At 33.8% G+C, this 21,760-nt stretch overlaps 3 protein-coding genes across 3 annotated transcripts; 2 read left to right on the top strand and 1 right to left on the bottom strand.

Annotated features, from left to right (window-relative positions):
• The first annotated feature begins 1,412 nt into the window (after positions 1-1,412).
• On the top strand, positions 1,413-3,695 carry LOC125865203 (short chain aldehyde dehydrogenase 1-like). Its single transcript, XM_049545408.1, has 3 exons — positions 1,413-1,552; positions 2,072-2,349; positions 2,957-3,695. The coding sequence occupies exons 1-3, from the start codon at positions 1,512-1,514 to the stop codon at positions 3,493-3,495; spliced, it is 858 nt and encodes a 285-aa protein (XP_049401365.1). The 5' UTR covers positions 1,413-1,511; the 3' UTR covers positions 3,496-3,695.
• A 2,747-nt stretch (positions 3,696-6,442) lies between these two features.
• LOC125865661 (40S ribosomal protein S17-like) lies at positions 6,443-7,155 on the top strand. Its single transcript, XM_049545865.1, has one exon. The coding sequence runs from the start codon at positions 6,522-6,524 to the stop codon at positions 6,975-6,977; it is 456 nt and encodes a 151-aa protein (XP_049401822.1). The 5' UTR covers positions 6,443-6,521; the 3' UTR covers positions 6,978-7,155.
• Positions 7,156-8,112: 957 nt separating this feature from the next.
• LOC125865370 (uncharacterized) lies at positions 8,113-20,912 on the bottom strand. The gene is made up of 8 exons (XM_049545562.1): positions 20,683-20,912; positions 20,487-20,589; positions 20,297-20,401; positions 16,457-16,542; positions 12,339-12,580; positions 10,735-10,915; positions 9,168-9,351; positions 8,113-8,684 (listed from the first exon to the last, which is right to left on the bottom strand). The coding sequence occupies exons 1-8, from the start codon at positions 20,733-20,735 to the stop codon at positions 8,382-8,384; spliced, it is 1,257 nt and encodes a 418-aa protein (XP_049401519.1). The 5' UTR covers positions 20,736-20,912; the 3' UTR covers positions 8,113-8,381.
• Between the last annotated feature and the right edge of the window lie 848 nt (positions 20,913-21,760).

Raw genomic sequence — 21,760 nt, 5'->3', positions numbered from 1 at the left:
ACATGATTCTTTTCACAAAAAATCAATTAAAAAAATACAAGAAAATCATTGTATGGTTACTTTTTATATTTAAATTGCAACTGATAATAAGAGATCATTTCCTCGTTATTTTTTTTTTAATGTAAAATATTAAATAACAAATGAAAAGTAAACGTCATGATGGAAAAAGAGCTGTAATATAGAGACTAGTCTTGAAGCAGAACATGGCAAATTGCAATCTATTTATTTATTACTCCCTCCATTTCATATTAAGTTAATTTTTAAGGTATTTCACACCCTTTAAGAAAAGCAGATTAAGACATAAATTGAACCTAGTTTTTTATTTTTACCCTTATTAATTATTGTCATATTTATGATTAAAATAATTAAATATTAATTAATCACTAATTTCAATACTAACTAATGAAGGATGAAATTGGAAGAACAATGTAAAAATAGTCTTAAAACTGAACAGTTAAGTTAATTTGAAAAATGAAAAATGCTCAAAAATTAACTTAATATGGAAAGGAGGGAGTACAGCTGCAAGAGAATTGTGCCCCAATTTGGTAGTAGTTGGATCTGCTTCCTTTTGCTTTAATTTTTTTTTTTAATATAATGTTTTACAATTAGCTCCAGCATTAACTTCATGACCAATAATTGTTGCCAATTCAATGTGATCCCCACCTCACCAAAACGGTGAGAAGAATTCAAAATCTGAAATTTAAAAGTTTTGTTAGTTCTTTTATTTTTAGTATTATTTAAAAAAATAAAATTGAAGTATAGAGAATAAACTGTAATCACAAAATAAATAGAAATAAAGTGATTTTATTTGTTAAGATTGTAAATATAATTCTGTGTATTTTCTTCATTTCTTCTTTTTGATTTTTTTTTTTCATGATTTGAGGATTGTTTCTAACATATTTCTCAAGCGTATAATTATTTGGACCTTCTTGTGTTGTATTTAATTGGCAAAAACATAAGTGATTTGGACTTTTTTGTGATGTATTTAATCTCCTAAAACGTTAGTTAGCACTTGGATATATATTTCGAGTTGATCTTGAGGAATATCACATCTTGATCACTTGTCTTTAAAAAAGACAATATTCAAGAATTTATAACGTATTCAAAATTCCTCTTTATTTTATAGGCTTAAAAGTTATAAAATTACTTCTCAAAATAAACTGATTTCGACTTATTAATCAAATAAACTTTTTATTAATAAGGTAATTTCTAAATATGAATTATATTTTTATTTTTCATTTTATCCTTAAATTTAATATTTAATTAAACATCATCACATCCTACAAATTAAATCAATTACTATCAAAACTTATAATAGCAGCAAAGCATGTGTACCTATATAACTTGTTGTCAATCTGATTTAATACAACTATATATAAATAATACTACAGCATTAAAAGGGTACCTCATTTGCTGTCTATAAAATGCTTCTTTGCTTCTTCTTTTTTTTTTACAATAAAATCTCATTGGCTTAGAACTTCCTCTCTTATTTCCAAGAAAAATTGTTAAAAATGAATGGCTTCTCCTCTCCTCTAGTTCACACAAGCAAAAGGTAAGCTTACATCTTTTTTTTACTTAATTATGTCATTCATATATCTTCATTACACATGAACCTAAAAGTTATGAGTTTAATTGAACTTATCTACGTACAATGTTGGTTCTGAAGTTATATTGATTTGTATCATTTCACTAAAAATTTAAGTTGTCACACAATATCAGTGGTGGATGCAAAGTATGAAGTATAAGTTCACAAAAATCTAGTATCCTTTGCCCCAATCATGTATATATTTAAGAAATTCATTGAAAATTTATAAATATTTGATTGTAAATGCAGTTAGCATCATATATTAATATGAGATTGTTATAAGAATCTATAAATTTAAGTTGTTACAGAAAATCATAAGTTCACGAGAATCTAGTATATTTTGTCCAAATCATGTATATATTTAAGAAATCCATTGAAAATTTATAAATATTTGATTGTAAACTCAGTTATTATCATATATTGACTTGAGATTGTTATAAAAATTCATAAATTTCAAATTCTGAATGCACATTTTTTAAAATGCAGATTAGAAGGGAAAGTAGCTATTGTAACAGGAGGAGCTAGTGGATTTGGAGAAAGTACAGTGAGACTTTTCTTACAAAATGGTGCAAAAGTTGTACTAGCAGATGTTCAAGATGAAATTGGACAATCCCTTTGCAACAATCTCCTCAATTGTCCTAATAACAACAACAATGATTTTACATACATACATTGTGATGTAACAAAGGTCTCCGACGTCGAAAACCTCATCGACACAACAATTTCCAAGTATGGGAAACTCGATATCATGTTCAACAACGCAGGTAGGAGTGTTAAATGAGCGGTTAAATTGATTTTGTGTCGGTTAAATTAAGCTATATGTAATTAATACATAGACAATGACCTCCCAAAGGTTTCTTGAGTTGAATGAACGGAACAAAATAAGCTAACCAATGAGTCATAATTCAATCTGTCGAATTCTTATCAAGTTTTTTTTACTCCTATTACATAGTTGAACGAGTCAAAATGGAGAAATTTTCACTAGTTATCCCTTTTCGGACTATTGTTTAGTAAATAACTTCTTTGTTTACAACTTATGAAATCTTAGATCACGATCTAAACATCCTTTGAGCAAATCAGAAATCTTATGAGAAAATGTTAAATCTAGAATTTTGTTAGTTATTCAAATGTTACACCATAGTTTTATATTTTATTAGTAAGAGAAACATATCAACAAACATTTGAACCATTACTTAGAAGATTAATTTTCTAAAGAGTTATATTTGCACATTTTTAAAATAAAGACAAAACTCAAAATAATGCCTAAAAAGGAATTTTTCACATAATAAATCGACCATAAAAAGTTAATAACTCGTTCAAATTTAGATAACTTATGTTTTCATGAGCTAATTTTGTCACTCCTAAGTACAGGTATTCCAGGGAATCTGGATTACAACATAATTGACGCGGACAACGAGAATTTTAAAAAGGTTTTCGACGTTAACGTGTACGGATCTTTTCTCGGGGCGAAATATGCTGCACGGGTCATGATCCCAGCAAAGAAAGGTGTCATTCTTTTTACGTCTAGTTCGGCCTCCGTTTCCTCGGGCGAATCGCCACATTCATACACCGTCTCAAAACACGCGGTTGTGGGACTCATGAAGAATTTATGTGCCGAATTAGGGCAACATGGGATCAGAGTGAACTGCGTCTCGCCGTGCGCGGTGGCGACACCGATGTTAGTGAAGGCAATGGGTGTCGATAAGAGTGTCGTGGACGGAATAATTTGCTCGTCGGCGAATTTAAAAGGGGTGGCTCCGACGGCGGAGGATGTGGCGGAGGCGGCGTTGTATTTGGCAAGTGATGAGTCTAAGTTTGTAAGTGGAGTTAACCTTGTGATTGATGGAGGTTATAGTACTACTAATATGACTTATATTAAAACAATCCAAAGTGTATTATTTTCGAAATAGCTTGTTTTTAGTATTCGCTTTAAGGTTCGATTATATTAAGTTAGAGTTGCATGGCACAAGAGGCACGTATTGAAGGAGTTTTTCTATTTTCAAGATATTGTTAAATGTTTTTTTTAACATAAAAATTATCTAAGTTTTATTGCGTAAAAGAAGATTGTTATAACTTATGAATTATGATTATCGATGACATTTGTATGTTATATTTGATGAAATGTAGTTTTATTTTAATTTATTTAGCTAATTTTCCATGTATAACCTTTTATTATATCTAATATAAATCAAGATGAGCTAAAAGATGTGAAAACTAGAGATATGAAATTTCTTTTATTGACTATATTAAATTGGACAGTTAAATAAGCTTTAAGTACTCAACTAACTCCTTTTTTTTTTTAGATAATTTATATCTTGATCTAGTCAAATCAAAAGATTGAATTTGATCGAATTTAGACATAAAAAATTTATTATATAGTATTAGTCAAATTTAAATATTGAAAGCCCGAAAAGATATTGATATATATATATATATATATATCCAGAGAAGATTGTGAGCCATACATGTAATAATTCCAATATTATAAGATCATGCAGATTGTGGAATTGGCATTAATATCCTGTATTTGAAGAGGTGTTAAACACAAATCATAAATGTGCCTCATCTATAGCATGGAGGGTCGAAGTGGGTAAATAATAACGGATCATCAATTTTATTGAGTCGTTCCTGCTTATATGCATATACAATGCTTATTAATACTATATGTTAACGTCCCTATTTGCATGCATTATGCATACACAATGCTTGTTAATATGTTTAACTTAATATTTATATTATAATTGAATTTATATAAGATACTCCTATTCAATTTTATGGGGGTCCTATAATTTTCTTGGATATTTTTTAAAATATATTTTTACTCGCACGCTGATCAAAAGACAAAAAGATAAAAGAAGTTTTATCATATTATCACTCTTTAAACATAAGAAAAAATGGAAACACTCTTCCCTTCGCACTTCAATTTTTTCATGGAGAAATGAGTTAAAACTCTTAAAATTAAATCTTGTAGGAGTATATAATTATATTCTTTCATAACCGAGTTTTCACTTATATCATGCTGGATAAATATTAATAAAAATATTTTTTTAAAAATATTAAATCTCCACAAAATATAAGTGTGTTATGTTTTATTTCCAATTGTCGGTTGTAGGCACCAATATTTAATATGAGCATGTGATATTGATGATGCCTGAGAAATTAATTTTGTCCACCTATGCATTAATCATCTCAGTTATGCCCTATAGAGTCCCAACCCTACCATGGTCGTATGGTAAAAATTTATTCGCATCAAATTTTATTTTTTTCAAAAATTTATATTTATATTGGAAATAAAAATAGGATTATTTGAGAACAAATTGCATTTCATTAAAAGGTATGAGATGTATCATAAATTAAAGTCGTTCTTTGAATTTTCTTTCTTCATATGGGAAATGAATTTAGACCAGCATGTTAATTATTGTACCATTTGATTGAAGTGTTTATCAAGAAATTAATTTCTAATTATTTAAGTAAGTGATTTGATCACGTAAATATTATTTATACTATTAAATGTTTGATAAAAGAACAAGGTTAAACTGATCTAAACAATCATAATATTGTGTGTCTGTATTTTTTATATTTTAGTTTTCTATGTTAAGTATTCAGTGTTTATTATTCTTAAAAACAGTTAATACTAAGTAAAATGAGAAAAAATTCTTCATTATATCTTGATTTTCTATAATAATTATTATTTTGGATTAACTATAAAAAACAAGAACAACAACTAAAATGAAGCATATTGAAGGTGTATTTTCTTTTGAAATTGAATGATTGTATTAAAAAATACATATATACCATTTTAAGTCGAGTGTTTGTATTAAAGATATGCACAAGTTCTTCAACTATTGGGCTTAATTAATAAATGAGTACCTATAAGTTTTACATCTTTTATTCGATGTATATCTAAACTAATTTTGATCTTTATTAGTTTTTGAAATTGACAGTTTTATAGTTTTAATACATTTCCAAAGACATGATAAAGAATGTTGATGCATATTTTATAGACGCGTAAAAATAAAAAGATTGAAAAGAAACTTTCATGTGAGGGATTTTCAATTATTATTGTCATATATATACATGCATAAACTTCACTGCCTCAATAGGAAAACGCTAAGCGAAATGAAAGAGGTTCAATTGAATTCACTTTGCATAAAAATTGTAATATTCTTTTCTCCTCTTTAGAATAAGTCAAGAAAAAAAAAAAAAACAACAACACACAATGACACATACAATACAAACATGTGAACTGTGGATTTGTCCATCATAGTAGTTGGGCTTTTTAAGTGCATCATTGGGAATAGGAGTTGTGTTTGGGTCCAACCTCAGTCCAGTCCTTGAACCGAACGGGCTAACCAAGCTTAAGCGAAATAGTCTGTTTGTCAAACTTTTAAAACTAGCTCATTTTGCAACAATTCAAAAGCACTTTTTCTTTTGAGAAATTTTGACTAAACAAATCATCACTTTCCTCAACTCTAAAACGTAAAAATTAGGTCGATTAACCACACTTTTTTTCCAAAGTTTAACGGTTACTTAAAGTGTAATTATAAAATGAAAATGTAATGCTTTATATTTGGAGACAGATTTAAAAACGGTTCCTTAGATACTCTTGAGTTATTGTAATCCTTGTAAGTTTATTAAAAGTTAGCAATTTTAGTACCCAACTATAACCTTTAAATGTGAGTTCACGTATCGAAGATCAAAAGTGTTCACTTTTAGCAAATGTTAACAACCAAAACTACTCAAAAATATATTTAAGGACTACTTTGAACCTACCACAAACTTGAGGAACCATTTTTGTTATTTTCTCTCCCAAATTCTCAATCTTTTAAAACCCTAGAGTAACCCATTTGCCCTAATTCTCCTTCTTCTTCCTCCCTACACAGCTCGAATCCCCTACCCCTCCCCCGCCCCTTCGCCGCCGCTCCGGTAAGCAGCCATGGGTCGTGTCCGTACAAAAACAGTGAAGAAATCTTCACGTCAAGTGATCGAGCGTTACTACTCAAAAATGACCTTAGATTTCCACACAAACAAGAAGATTCTCGAAGAAGTTGCTATCATTCCATCTAAGCGTCTCCGCAACAAGATCGCTGGATTCTCTACTCATCTGATGAAGCGAATCCAAAAAGGTCCAGTTAGAGGCATTTCTCTAAAGCTACAAGAGGAAGAGAGAGAACGCCGTATGGACTTTGTTCCTGATGAATCTGCTATTAATACTGAGAGGATTGAAGTTGATAAGGAGACTATTGACTTGCTTGCTTCAATGGGTATGAGTGAATTACCTGGTGTTGTACTCAAGGAAGAGCAGACGGTGGCTATTGCTGGTCCTGTTGGTGGATTTGGCGGTGGTCGTGGTGGATTCGGCGGCGGACGTGGAGGTCGTGGTGGGTACTGAGATCGGTTTGTTCGTTTTATTTTGTTATGAGAAGTGATTTTTCCTGAATTGTAGACTTGATTTTATCTGATTATTGTTTAAATTTGGGATTTTGTGAACCAATTTAGTTTTTTTTTTAACCTATGGGTAATGTGCATTTCTCTTTATGAAATATGAATTGAATATTGCAGAACTATAAGCTTTTGTTTTTTTAACTATGTGCATTTTTGTTTGTGAGCTGAGCGATTATCGAAAATAGATTCTCTACCTTCACAAGTTAGGTGTGATGCTGTGTATACACCACTCTCTTTGGACTTATATTGTTGTTAGGTATTTGCACTTTGCCTATCAGTACTCGATCACAGAATATTGTATTATTCATGATTTTCGAGAAATCTATGCAAAAGCTCTATTTGTTTCCTGCCATTCTAATAGTCTCTTTTTTTTTTACTTAATTGAAAGCATCTTTTGTGCATCTTTATATTTTTTTCTTGAAACCTACCTGTTTTGTTTGACACTATTTCTTATTAGTCCATTTTAAAAAGAATATCTCATTCATAAATGAGATATTTTTAACATCATGATCACAAGGTTTTTTTAAGTTTGATAGTTGTGTAAATGTTAGTACCACACCTTATCACCAAAAAAAAAAAAGTTAGTACAACATTTATAAATGCAAATCTTTTAGATGTTTTTTCTCTTTAAACGGTGTCAAATAAAACTACGGCAAACAAAATGATGAGAGCACTCTTAATATTATCTTGATGAGCTATCCTCTTCGGATTCTACTTTGTAAGATTACTAAGGGCGGGCATAAATATCAAAAAATCGAACCAAATTGAATTAGTTTGGTTTGATATACGGTGCACACTTTTCAAAAACCAAAAATCGAATGCCCACCCCTAAAGATTACAATGTTGTTGAGTTTTCTCGATTGAAGATTTCACTTTGGTGATTAAATATCTTTTTCTCATTTCACATATTAGGATGGAGAACAATATGTTAACACATTGAATCACAATCATAAAAATGCTTTTGTTCCTTTATTTATATCTATACCAACTAATTAAGCAACATGACAAGGCACTTCAATGTTTAAATCACCTTAAAGAAGAGTAACAAAATGTTGACCTTAAAGAAGAGTAACAAAATGTTGAATCTGCATACGCCAATAATACATCAAAATGACAATTAACAATGATAGGAGCAAGGCGTGAAGAAATTTGCCATGACTCCAGGGATAGTAATGATTGCAAAACCTTAAATTACACTCTAGATGCTATGTACGCGTACACGGGGTTGAGCATCTGGTGATTTTGCACTCACTTCCATTGTAATAACACGATACAATATTAAATTACACGCAAGACAATAAACTCTCGAAACTGTGCTAATTGAGCAGAAGAAGCAAGTACAGGAGGCACATCACTCACTTGAATTTGCAAGTCCAACCATGTTAAGCATATGGCGATCCTCTTTAAATCTTTCTAACACGGTACCTTGAAGTCTATCCTGATTATCTTGAGCTCTTTTTATCGCAACTCCCCAGCATTCTATCACTTCTGGATAGATTTGGTGGGTCTTTGACAAGCTAGGACTGCCAAAGGTAGTGCAGGTGAAAGTATGCCCCTGGTCAAAGTTAGCTGAGATGAACAAGCCGAAATGGTGTGCACGTCCTCCAAAACCAATGCCATTGGGAATGCTCTCAGAACTAAAATGTATAGCACACTGCCGAAAGAAAAGAGCTTAAACATCCTAGTAGTACTTCAATAGTCGATAAATAAAATTCCAGTTTGCAAGTATTTATTGTTTCAACATCTGAACATCCAGGCTTAAGGACTTAACATGAACCAGGAAAATTAGCACCACTGTACTGAGGGGACTTGAACGAGCCTCAGAAGGCAAGAGAAGAATGACTAACCTCAAGCTTCAAAATCCAAAATCCATCAAGGATCTTGGTGACTGCTGGTCAAAGTCAGACAATCACTTACTATTCTAAGGCAATAGGTATAGTAACCAATAGCAACGAGTTGCAACTTGAGAAATGAAGAGTCCACGAGATAATAGGAAAAATGAAATTTTGGAGAGTTGGAGGAACTTTAAAGTTCTGAAGACGGAGAGGCCTTCTCGAACGATACCAAGTGCATCCATTATTTCTTTTGACAGCTAATATGGATAAAGTAACTGCTATCAAAAAGTTCAGAAACTTACCCACTGTAAATTAGAGTTCGCTCCAGTAGGACGGTAAACCGATGCCTTTGGGTATAGCTGGAAGAGGAAAGACTTCATGTCCCCATAAAAGTCAGCATGCTTCTCCCATGGCTGAGATGCATAACCTCCGTAAATATAGCCTTCTTTGTCTTTAATTACCAATAAGGTTGGTCCTTTGTCATTTCTGCAGTTCAAGTAGGGGGTTAATACTTGGATTACACTTGGCTCACAAAATTGATACTAACCACACTCAGATATAGAAAGGGGAGGAAAAAGTGAGGGCATTTATGCATTAGTTGCGCCAAATTTATCATTCAGCTACTACAACAAAAAGGCACATGCAATATGGTATACGCTCCTATGGTGGGATTCATGCAGCTAATGAATGACATTTCTTTGTGGGTGTCAATAGCCATTTCAAGTCTTCAACAACAAATTCTCGAGTCATCCTTGGATTCTTCGTACTGTGTTATAGACACCTTATTAGTTTCTTGGTTGGTTTGAGACTCGGTGATGCAAAGTTTATGAAGAAAACAATGAGTGATTCTTGAAACTTACCGAGGCAACATGCCCATGTAGAGTGTGTAGAAATGCCTGCAGGCTAGGTCTAAGTAGGGAAAACCACACACACAATTCAAAACAGAGCAGGGGTGGACAAGGGTGGCGCATCTCAAAAGGAGAGTGCAGTTGGCCATGAGAATTATGCAATGCCCTATCACCACCATAGATAAATATCACAGCTTCTTAGAGGGTGGATCATGAATATGACACTTAGGGGTCGTTTGGTAGAGTGTATAGAAATAATGCTAAATAGAGTGTATTAGTAATGTTTGCATTAATTATACATAGATTATTTCTTATGCATTGTTTGGTTTGGTGTATTAAAAATAGAATGCAATGTATAAAAATATTTATTTACAAAAATATCCTCCACAATTATGGTGAAAAAGATGTAAAGGGGGGTTTGAGGGGTAATTGGGTCTTTACCCATGCTAATGCATGCATAATCCCTTTGCATTACTAATACCTAGAAATCCATGGTATTAGTAATACACTCCCCAATACACAATAGAGTGTATAACTAATGCTATACATAGCATGAAAAAGTGCACCAAACAAGATATTACTAATACATAGAGCTAATGCGTGCATTATTTTTGCTAATACACTACCAAACGACCCCTTGGTCCTTACTCCACTCATATATTAATACAACTGGCAGACACCTCTAACCTTCCTAAGGAAAGCATCTATAATTATAAAATGCAGTTAGTTTTGCTGGGAACCTATTGGTAAAATGTGTGTGATACTATCTTGAAATTTCAAAGTCCACTGAACTAAGGATACTTATGTAAACTTTGCAGCTGAGAATAACATAAGCATATTCGATGATCTAATAAGCTGAGAAATGTTCTGTCAAGCACCAAGTAAACATGAAAACAAGGTGACTACCAAGAAAATCTTTTGACCTAATTATAACTAATTTAAGGATCTCAATGATATCAAAGATATTGAAAGTTAATACTCAATAAGAAACTCATTTATAATTAAGCAGGAAGCCACTCACGAAATGTTCCCCAGGAAAGTACTGAAACTTAGGCCATGTACTGTACTGTGATACAAAAGTCTCCATTCATGCAGCTCGTCTTGTGGGAGGGCCCCACCTATATGCCAAGCATATTCCTTTCTTAACAATATTACAGCAGGATCAATGTTCTCCGGGTATACTAGCATAGGAACCTCAGAGCCTGCAAAAAATACTAATAGATTAGTAAACACTGCTTACACCCTAGCTTGACTACAGTTTTGCAACTGGGGAAATAATTCACCATTTTTTTGTGTTTTTTATTTTTCATTTTTGGAGGTGGAGAAGTGGAATGAATATTATGAAGAAAAAAAAAACAAATTTCTTTGCACAAACTTAAATGTGCATAACTGACAATATTCTAGAGTTGTTATAAGTAAAGTCATGGTTACAAAGAATCGAAACCAAATCGTCATACACTAACAATCAACTAAATTACTATGCTACACCTCCTTTTGGTGTCTCAAAATGAAAAAGGACTTAGTTAAAAGCATCTCTGATGAGGTTACACTTTTGGTGTCTCAAAATGAATAAGGACTTAAGTTTAAAGCATCTCTGATGAGGTTATCATTATACAAATAAAAAATGAAAACTCGTGAAAAGACTTCTATAGCAATATGCAGAAGGAAAATTCGAAAATATGGGTGCACTATTACGATGAGATGGATTAAGGATGTAAATTTGACGGGTTTCAACCTTTAAGTTCTTACCATTGGATCCATTATGCTTTTGGAATTATATGTTCAAAGTTAATTATTTTTATATAGTTACATATGTACCGATATTTTGTGTCCAAATTATTTAATCAGTTGAACTCATTGGCTATATGCTATATCCTTCACTGCTACTAATTTTAATTTACATATTTGGTTTAATAATATATATTTTTATGGCGACAAAAGGAGAACAGGAATTCAACGTGTTATACTTGGAAATTTTGGAAGAATAAACTAAACACAGAAAGAAAGAAAAAAATATTTAATTAAAATGCAAAAGGCATGGGAACAAAAGTAAAAAATAACAAGATAGACATAGATTTTGAACCCCCGCCTCACTTAGAGAGGTGCACCCAATAACCGTTGCACCATATCACACTTTGAGCTTGGGCGCACACCTAGATATGCCACTGGGAAATATGCTTAAATTATGTTTAGTACTAATATCTAGATTGCCTTTTTAATATGATATCATCACAACGAATTCTTCGTTTGTTCTCTTATTTTATTGTTGACGCCGCTTACTAAAAATCATGTGCACGCCACTGGTTATGAAAATCCCCATAACAGCAACTACACCAGTATATTTAACAACTCCAGCATATGCATGATAACATATAAGTTTCAAAGAAAACACAAGTAAAATGTCTATTACATGGAAAAGCCAGTATCATGCATAGTTGTCATAGAAGTTTCAGCAAATATAGAAGTAATGTAAGAAAAGCTAACATTTAAGCCCAAAAGAAATTCACCCACTAAGCAATGTCCAATATGTAGAAAAGACATTCCTCTTAGAGAAACTACAAATGACAAGAAAAAGAAAGTGGAAATACAGAATTAGAAAACACAAGATGACTGTAAAGCAGAAACCTGAATCACGTGGAGACAACAGAGTTCCGAGAAACTTCCTTACTGATGGAAGACGGGCACACCAACTTCTAAATTCCTCAAAAGACATACAACTTTCAGCGCATTTTGTATCATCCGTTGTTAAATTTGCAGCATTGAGGAAAATGTCGAGAACTTCCCTGTCTGAACTAGATTCAGATTGATGGCTCTCATGAGAAGATATGTATCTTAGTACCGCAGTCAAGACAGCTTCAAGATCTGATCTGCAAATTGATTTCACTGATGTATTTACCACCATAAAGGAGAAAACAATACTACTGATTTCTCTTTTTGGTAATCAATAGTACGGGTATCTAATATTGGATCCAGAACTATGTTTAATCATCATGAACAATTATGTGTTTAAAACCGAACAAGGCTGGGGCTATTTTTCCAGAGCTTCAATGAATCTATTTGACATCTAAGTTTAGGCAGTCAAGCTCATAAACTGAAGATAAAGCTTCTCATTATACAAATATGTGTTCCATATAAAGCAAAAGGAGAAAGAGAAAGAAGAAGAGATTCTGGAAGAAATGAACCTTTCATCTGACAACAACTATTGAAAATTTAAAATACAGGAAACAATCTGTCATCTAATGCCAGATGATATGCTTCCAATTATCATAGACTAACCAGTGTTGGATCCTCTGTACATCCATATCAGCTTACAAGGATGATTTCTAGTTTTTTCACAAAAAAAAAGAGGATAGCTTCTAGTTCATGGAGAGCAATCAAAGAAGAACTCATTTCTCTTCTGTTACAGAATATTATTTTGATGAAATAGACCACAGAAGATACCCCAAAGGCATGGTCAATCACATTTTATTCAAAAAGTGTATGTATGTTACTTAATGTTTATCAATCAATGTGACGTGATTATGTTGCCTATCTTGAATAATAAAGCTAACCTCCTCCTTCTTACTCTTGTTTTTTCTCAATGGAGATCCATTCTCAGAAATAAAATTCTATGTCACTTCCACCTCAAAAAAGTAATGATATTTTTTAACAAAAGAGGCCCAATCCAGATGTTTTGAGTACAGTGGACAAACAATACGAGCCTATCCAGTAAAAGTAGGTGCAGTATTGTTGCCTCATTCTAAACTTAAATACACCATTTTCTTCACGGAGCGTAAAGCTCCAGCCATCCTCCCTTGTTGTAATTATTTTACCTTATTATTAGAGAGGAAATATAGCACTATCAAAGGCAACAAACATCACTTGACTCCCCAACTAACCTGATGGTTAAATTTGTATCGAGTGCTTGCAAGGATGGAAAAATAGTTAAAAGTTTGCAAGCCACGCTTAGTTGTACTTCTTAGGGAGAGCCCACCTGCAGAAGACAGCCAAGGAAGGGGGTTGGGAAGATCAATTATTATAAAGCTTAACGGAAGAGGAATAACCCAGGGGGAGTGAGGAGGCTATAGAAAATAAGGTCTACTATGCACCTATTGAAAGAGTGATAATACTAAGATGACTGCAGGAAAAGGAACAGGATGCCCAAGGATGACTAGAAGAAACAATTTTGGAAAGTCTGATAAGCAGTTGATCATGGAGAACTTTGCATAAACCAAGAAAAGCAAACTTCCTTTGGAGAAAGCCAGCCTGAGGGAACTGGATTTATCATTATACCATCACTCGATTAGAGAGGGTAAAGGACGAAAAAAGAAGTCGTGAATATCATTAAGATGAGGGGGCAAAGACACATTGGGTTTTTGTGAAAAATGTCACACACATACATATGATAGTGACAATAACAATCTCTACCAACTTCCATATAAGCTTTTAATAATGAAATACATGCCTTAAATCCCTATTTTTCAGAAGCTTGCATCACAACCTTTTTTGAGATATTCATTTCGCTTGCCAGTTATATTAACATTTGACTGGTCTTCATTGACAGCTTATCTAGGAATTATGGTCATTCTTTTACTAAGATCCGTCCTCTCCATAACATCAGCATCTTGATAATGATCATCTTCTCATCATTATCATTTTAAAGTAGTCCAAGAGAGGCCCCCTGGGCATTGGTCTACTCGTAGTAAAAGCGCAACAAATAATATGTTACTTAGGCACACATCATGGTTTCAAACATTGTCATTTGCCATTTATAAAAGCTGGAAATTTAAGTGGAGAAGGGTATAGTAGACCATCATCCACCAAGTTTCGAACCGTGTGCCACTAGGCATCAGAGATTCTTAGTTATGAAAAAAGGTATCCTAGACCTAGAGATTCTGAGATGTCTAAGCAGCTTTCAAGTTAGTGTTAAGACTAGAATACCTCAATTGCACTTGTTAGGACCGAAAATAAGCAGGTGTAATGCGGAAGCTAGCAAAGCAAACCTCGAAAGACCATGAGTAAGAAGACAAACGAGAAACACACCAAAAGAGACAGATTTAACGTGGTTCGGTCAATCGACCTACGTCCACAAAGGAGATGAGCAATCCACTATAAATATGAGAGTACAAAATATGGAGAGAAACAACCTCAAACAATTCACTCTGAATACAAGGAGGTACACAAAACTCTCCCCCATAACCGCAACTCTCAAAACCCTAGGACTACATTGTGAATGCTAATTAAGTTAGAAGGAACAAGCCTATATTTATAGAGTCCTAAACCTTTCCTACAAGAAAAGGACTAGTAAAATATTAAAACCTTTTCCTAAAAGGAAAACCTATTTATGGTAAGAAATCAGGGCAAATAAACCCCAACAAATCTCCCACTTGGCCTGAATTTCTGACAAAATAAATTTGTCCACCTTCTTCACATAATCTTTAGGATCTTACATCTCTTCTCCATAATCTCCTCCATCAAATCTACGTCTCGACACAGAGAACCTCTCTGAAACAATTTCTCCAACAAAGATCTTCATTACTGTCAAAAAGGTTGCGGCTAGAACTACACCCGCCAAGATGAACACCCATCTGTAATCTAGTTCCATCATTGAACCATGACTCTGATACCACTTGTGAGAAATATAGGAAAAGAATATTATTGAATTGTTGTTGTGTCTACATTATTACATTGAGACCCTATTTATAGACCCTAGAATACAATCCTTTACCAAGTAGGATACTATTTAGTATTCCTATTTCTATTTCTATTCCTATTCCTATTCTAATAGGATTGTATAAACCTATTCCTATTCTTATAGGATTGTATAAACCTATTCCTATTCTAATAGGATTGTATAAACCTATTCATATTCTAACAGTATATTGAATGAAAAATATTAAAATAAAAATAAAAACAAAGAGATATGTCCAAAGCGAGAATCTCACAAGTCAGTTCAATATAAAAGGTCAAAATTAAAACGAATGTATACGTTATCCCTGGTTCTCCTAGTGGTGGAAGGAAAAAGAACTGCCTCAACTGTGCAAAAACAGAGCACAAACTATCTCAACTGTACCAAGCAGTTGCTTTTCTGTGAAAAAGGGTTAAAATTTAACTTGGGAGGATAAAGATAAAGCAGTTAATTGAATTAAAAATAGCGTAAATACAATTTACTTCCTCTAATTGCCGACTTGTGAAACAAAACTCCCCTCGATTTTCACATTAAACGTGTAACTTCCCTTCACCTTACAGTATTTTTTTTCTAATGAAATCCTTCACTTTACAGTTTTTTTTTTTCTAATGTCCTTCACCTTATAGCATTTTTCAGGGGGGAGCAGAATCTATGGGAAAAGTGAAAGAGTTGATTTTAAATCCAACTTATGGCAAGTGTACCCCCTTGGCTGGTACTTTTAGGAGAGCCTTCTCACTAAAACTAACTGCAGTTAAGCACATAAATCTTCAAATAGCTAGTCCACCCTTTTACCCAAAACGTGATGCCCTCACGAATCACGATGGCCGACAACCCTCTATGCCTTCAACCAACCTACAGTAAGAACCTATGCCAGTTGTTTTCGTAGGTATAAAGTTTGAGCTGGTGATATTGTCGATTCCACTAAAAAGTTAGTTTGGACTTTTTAACTTTACCCCATGGATCAAGAGAGATAATTGACACATTTTGAAAGTCGAGCATAGTTACATGTGAAAAACTAAATCTAGAGGGACCAAACTATACATAGCCTTAAACATATCAAAGCTTATTGTTCTACCTTCCAACAACGCCATCATCAAAGACATCTAACAACTGATAGATAAACTCTTCAATATCAGCATTTGTCCCTTTTTCATAGGTTCCCTGCAATATAAAAAGTGGAATCATACACCATGAGTTCATATTTTTCATCTATTACTCACAATAGAAACTTCACAGCTAGAGAGATACATGTCCACCTTTATGCAGTAAAGGGTAATGATTATCTGAATGAATTACAATTTACAAATATAACACCGTTCTCGGCAATTGTGTTCTTCACTACGGTTGTCTAGAGGGGGGAGGGGGGGGGGGGGATCTATATTCTGGTAGGAAACTTGATTAATTGAAATGGCACACAAGGAGAAGGTATGAATTTCTAGAGAGTCCTCAAATTCCAGGAAAAAAAGATAACATCATAAAGGTTTATTATGGTTGTTTTAGGGGTATGATGGACACATGAAAACACCATACCCAGCAGTTGATTAAGTTGACTAAGTCTTATGTCTTCTGTTAAAACATCTCTTCATCCCACTAAGCTAGGCCCTAGCTCAGCCATTGAGCTTATCCAGTGAGTCCTACCATAGTAAGTAAATCATGTTTCAGTCATTACTACCCTGAGTATCGGGACTGCAGTTGGAACTGCCAATGGATCATAATGTTAGCTCCAGGATTTTAATGATGACAACAATCTTTTCCTTGAACGGGGTATGCCACTAATATGGTGAAGTTTTGAATGCACAGCAATACGCTAATGATGATCCGGTCAACTATACGCTAATGAAGATCCGGTACAAATCAATCAAGATTTACCAAGGAAACCAATCTATGATTGACTGAAGAAAAGGATCCAGTGGAGTGAAACTAATTAACTAAATATCCGGCTACCAAGAATCAAGGAATGAAATTCCCACAGAAGGCAACCAAGAGTACCTATGCAAGGGATGAAAATGTTGTCGATTTTTCTCTTTATGATAAGGTCAAGTTCTATTTATAAAGTACCAAGAAGGTACAGAGCAGTAAATGACTCAACAACATACCATTACGATAGATTATCAAGTGACTCCTCCTTGGTCCTAACAGACTCAAAGTCCATACTGCAGTTACACCAAAAATATAAGTTCTGTGGACAGTAATTATTAATTCTAGAAAGGAGTCTCTTTTTTCCTTCAAACAAGAATTGTTCCTCTCCAACCAAATAGTCCAAAAATGCAAAAGGGAATAGTTTTCCAGATCTGCTTCAGATTTATTGGAATTTCCAGCACTACAGTCAGCTCCTAATCTTCAAAGGCATGACCCTTGATACACCAATAACGTTTGGATATAGCTCCCCCATCATTGTCTTGAAATCCCACCCACCCACCACACACACTTGTTTTCACACCAAGATGTGGCATTCCGTTTTGATGATCCGGTGAAAACCAACTTAGCCGTGTTAGTGGTGAACGCGCTGAGAAACCACATAAAACTAAGCAAAATATTGTGATCCGAACCAATATAAAAATTCCTTTTACTTTCATACTTGGTTAAACTGCAAAAACTACCAAGTGTCTTCCGTAGCTTCTACAACTCAGTTTTCTGTAGACTAAATCAGGGTAAGACACACATACACACTTGTCTTTTACATAAGCATGATGACAACCTCTACATCTCTTCCATGCTTATCACGCTTCATTCTTTTGGAGGTCCTATATGCACTAGCTTGGCATACAATCTAATAAAAATGGAATTTGCACTCAAATGCAGTAAAGAATAAAGATGTAACTTGCATTTACTTCTGCAGATCTTATCTCTACTTCTAAGTCTCATGCTCCATCCTCCAATAGTTTGTCCTTGAATGTTTTGTGGTTTAAACCTTTTAGTGTGCATACTAACATCTGGTTGCATATTTCTCTTTTCCATTTTCACTCCATTCTTTCGCTTTACATGCAAGAGCACCAGTCTACTTTGGATGGTTAGGACTAGGTCTTCTCATGGTATAACATTGCTGTCCTTAAATGTGGAATTGTCACTTCCTTTAGTAAGTATGAAGTTTATTTGGCTATTGCAGCTTCCTCTCTTAAATACCATCAAATGTTGTTCTCTTTCTTCAAAGTAGGTCTTAGTTGAAAGCCTAAAAATAGAGATAACAAGCTAATGCAAACTTTAAAACATTCCCTTCTCCATTGATTGTACCACAATATTTGTTATGTATTCAGTTTAAGTGTCACATATCTAACCACATATTCATTCAAATCTCCTTGTACAAACATTTGTTGGTCACCTAGAACCCCTTGTACCAATGGGGATCTATATTTTAAAAATTTAGTTTCTGTTTCCTCATCTAATTCTATTTGTGAAGCCTATGCACTAACGATACTTTTTGTTTTCTTTCCCACACTAAGATAATCCTATCAACTTGTTTTTAACTTCTGCAACTTTATCTTTATGTCCTGGTTCTACATGATTTCTACCCCGTGCCTACTTTGATCTCTCACAAACCAAAACACCACAAATTATAGTTTGTTTTGTTCATCTCTTTAACCTTCTCTCCTTTCCACCAAGCCTCTTTATAGACATGCAACATAGTTGTTCTCCTCTAGCCCTGTTTAAGGTAGACATTGATTTCATTTACTTCTTCATACCTATCAGAAAAGATTCTTTGACTTCCTTATAAATCCACCTATGTTCCAACTACCTATTCGAAATAGACTCTCTTGGACAAACATATTACTCTATATATCCACTATGATGGGGAATCCTTTCTCATCTACCATCATATCCACATATTGTTTTGGTGGAACTAATTTCTTTACCCACACCCGTGCATGATGTGAGAATCCTTGCTTATACTCCTCAATACCAGGAGGCAATAGAATGGAAGCTCTAGCCTATTTAATGCCAAACCCAGTAGCCAATCTATCATGCTAAGGATAGAACAACCATGAGGATAAAGGCTTCATCACAATTGATTATTTCTTTACCCTAATCCTGAACTTATCTGGGCTAACACAACCAGCTTTTTTCAACCTTACTGTGAACTAGATGTATTCTGCGAGCATACGTAGAAAACTCATATGTAGTTTTCATATTTGTAGATGTACTTATTTTTCAAATACAATGTAATAACATTTATCTAGTTCCTTGTATATTGAGGTTGTTACTACTCAATAATGTTCATGATGTTGTTATTCTTATAGAGTGAAGGGCAAAGTATGGAAATCCTTCGTCCTATTATTACAACAACTGTAAGATGTGACAATAATGAAGGCGGATCATATGATACACTTGAGCTTGTACCCGAAAAGTCATGAAGTGGTGTAGGAAAATGTTCTTTTATAATATTGGCCATAGGTTTAAGCCGTGGAAACAGCCTCTTGAATAAATGCAAGTCCACATACAATAAACCTACTACCGTTTGGTCCTTCACATGAACCCATCCATAGAGGGAGCTTAGTGCACCAGGTTGTCCTTAATGGACATGGTGTTCGGCCAGCTTGCGTGCAACTTAAATAATCCATCAACATACAATACTATGGATGGAGTGAATTCAAATACTAACCCATATAAATTTCATTTTAAGTTATATAACTAGAAAAGCTATTAGAAAAACGGATACAAAAAAAGGATCTTTACCCAAATAGCCGGTCGGATTCACTGTTTACTTTCCTAGCCGGTATACATAGATTACAAATATTATACATGGATTATATATAAATTATACAGCTGCCGGCTATTTTAAGTTTATGGGGTTGAGATGGGAGATATTCGGGTTAATTCTTCAATCAATAAAGGCCTTTGTATACCATCAAGTCAACAAATGAGAAAACTTTAGGGTAACTAGTTCAACAGGCAGTGAAATGAGACCAAAAATACTTACTTTAGCAATCACAAGGTCCTCAAATGTAAGCTTTTGATCCTTACGCTTCTGGGTGACCAAATCGAACATTCTATCACCCAACGGCCCTTCAACTCCAATATACGCCTATAATGCACAAACACCCAATTCCCAATTTCATTGTAAAAACCCCAAAAATAACAAGACAATACAGAAAATTGACAAAAAGTACCTTGAAAACAGAAGGAGAAACGTATTTTCCATTGCTCTGTGATTGTGCAGCTAGTGAATCGAACAAGGATTTCAGGTCTTCCAACTTCCGCTCTGTGAAAGCTCTACAAAAAGAATTAACATATGCAGTTTGAGTTCAAAATTGAATCAAATAATATTCAACTGTGTAACCATTGCTAGTATTAGAGAGAAATTGCCTCTTGGCTAAATCAAAGCGTGGATTCGTGGAATTCGACTGAGAGTTTCCCATTTTCTGCTCTTCCCAAATCCCAATTCTCCCTCCTTTTCGCTTTTTACCGTACTCTGCTTTTCTCTTCGAGCTGTAACCGTGATATCGTGTCACAGTTTGCTGAGGCAGACTACCAGAAGTTGTAGCTGCCAAAGTCAGATCGGCTCAAGGATGACAAGTGTGTTTGCTGGAAATAAAATATTACATACCTCTGATCATTTTTAATTTATTTGTCCAATTTTTACTTTATTTCGTTAACAATAAATAAAATAATTATTTTAATATATTATGAATATACATCATATAGTTCATAATAGTTTTGTTGATGGTCAATAGTTTGATTTAATACAAAAGATACAAAAATTGATTTCAAAGTTTTATCTAAACTCTTTAACGGATGTATGCATGCTATCATAGACGTTCTAGTTAAGAGGTGCGAGAGATTGGTTGTAAAGAGTATGTAGAAGGCTAGAGGTGATAAGATAAGATATGATGCTACTTCATATTATCGATGATATAACTCTAAAGGAGTAGAGGTCGCGTATTAGGATAGAAGGTTAGTAGAGGTAGAGTTTTGTCTTACTTTGCGAAAGTTTAAGCTTGTTAGTGCTTGTCGTAACACTAGTCGTACCTTTGTAGTTCTTGCTATATGTAGTTATTGTTTCTTAATTTTTTTGTAGACTTGACATTATCGTTCTTACTAGTTGTTATGTTTTCTTCTTCATTTACTAAGGTTTTGATGCATATGAGTTGAGAGTCTTTCAGAGGCAAATTCTCTACCTCTATGAGATGGTGGTAAGGTATGTGTATACTCTACCCTCTCCAAAACATACGTAGACGAATTTCGAAGTGTGAAAACGACTCCAATAGCTTTCTGAAGCTAATCCCAGCTCAAACACCACAATTTCAAAGAAATTGCCCTAGAACTGAACTCCAACTCTTGTTCATTTCAATAGAAAGATGAAGAAATGAGACAAATATATATAACTATTAGCGATCGTCGCTTCGGCGAACCAAAGGTCGTTGGGGCAACATTATTGATGCCA

The sequence above is a fragment of the Solanum stenotomum genome, chromosome 5, assembly GCF_019186545.1.
Source record: "Solanum stenotomum isolate F172 chromosome 5, ASM1918654v1, whole genome shotgun sequence".
Lineage (NCBI taxonomy): Eukaryota > Viridiplantae > Streptophyta > Magnoliopsida > Solanales > Solanaceae > Solanum > Solanum stenotomum.
The sequence above is the reverse complement of the archived record's forward strand: the minus strand, read 5'-3'. Positions and strand labels throughout refer to the sequence as shown.

Bases quoted from the DNA above. Each gene is read 5' to 3' on its own strand.
- LOC125865203 (XM_049545408.1), top strand. From the start codon at position 1,512: ATGAATGGCTTCTCCTCTCCTCTAGTTCACACAAGCAAAAG. The intron at 1,553-2,071 runs GTAAGCTTACAT...TTTAAAATGCAG, and splicing joins CTAGTTCACACAAGCAAAAG to ATTAGAAGGGAAAGTAGCTA. The intron at 2,350-2,956 runs GTAGGAGTGTTA...TCCTAAGTACAG, and splicing joins TATCATGTTCAACAACGCAG to GTATTCCAGGGAATCTGGAT.
- LOC125865661 (XM_049545865.1), top strand. From the start codon at position 6,522: ATGGGTCGTGTCCGTACAAAAACAGTGAAGAAATCTTCACGTCAAGTG.
- LOC125865370 (XM_049545562.1), bottom strand. From the start codon at position 20,735: ATGGGAAACTCTCAGTCGAATTCCACGAATCCACGCTTTGATTTAGCC. The intron at 20,402-20,486 runs GTACTTTTTGTC...TGTGCATTATAG, and splicing joins TTTCTCCTTCTGTTTTCAAG to GCGTATATTGGAGTTGAAGG. The intron at 8,685-9,167 runs GTAAGTTTCTGA...TTCTTTCGGCAG, and splicing joins CGAACTCTAATTTACAGTGG to TGTGCTATACATTTTAGTTC.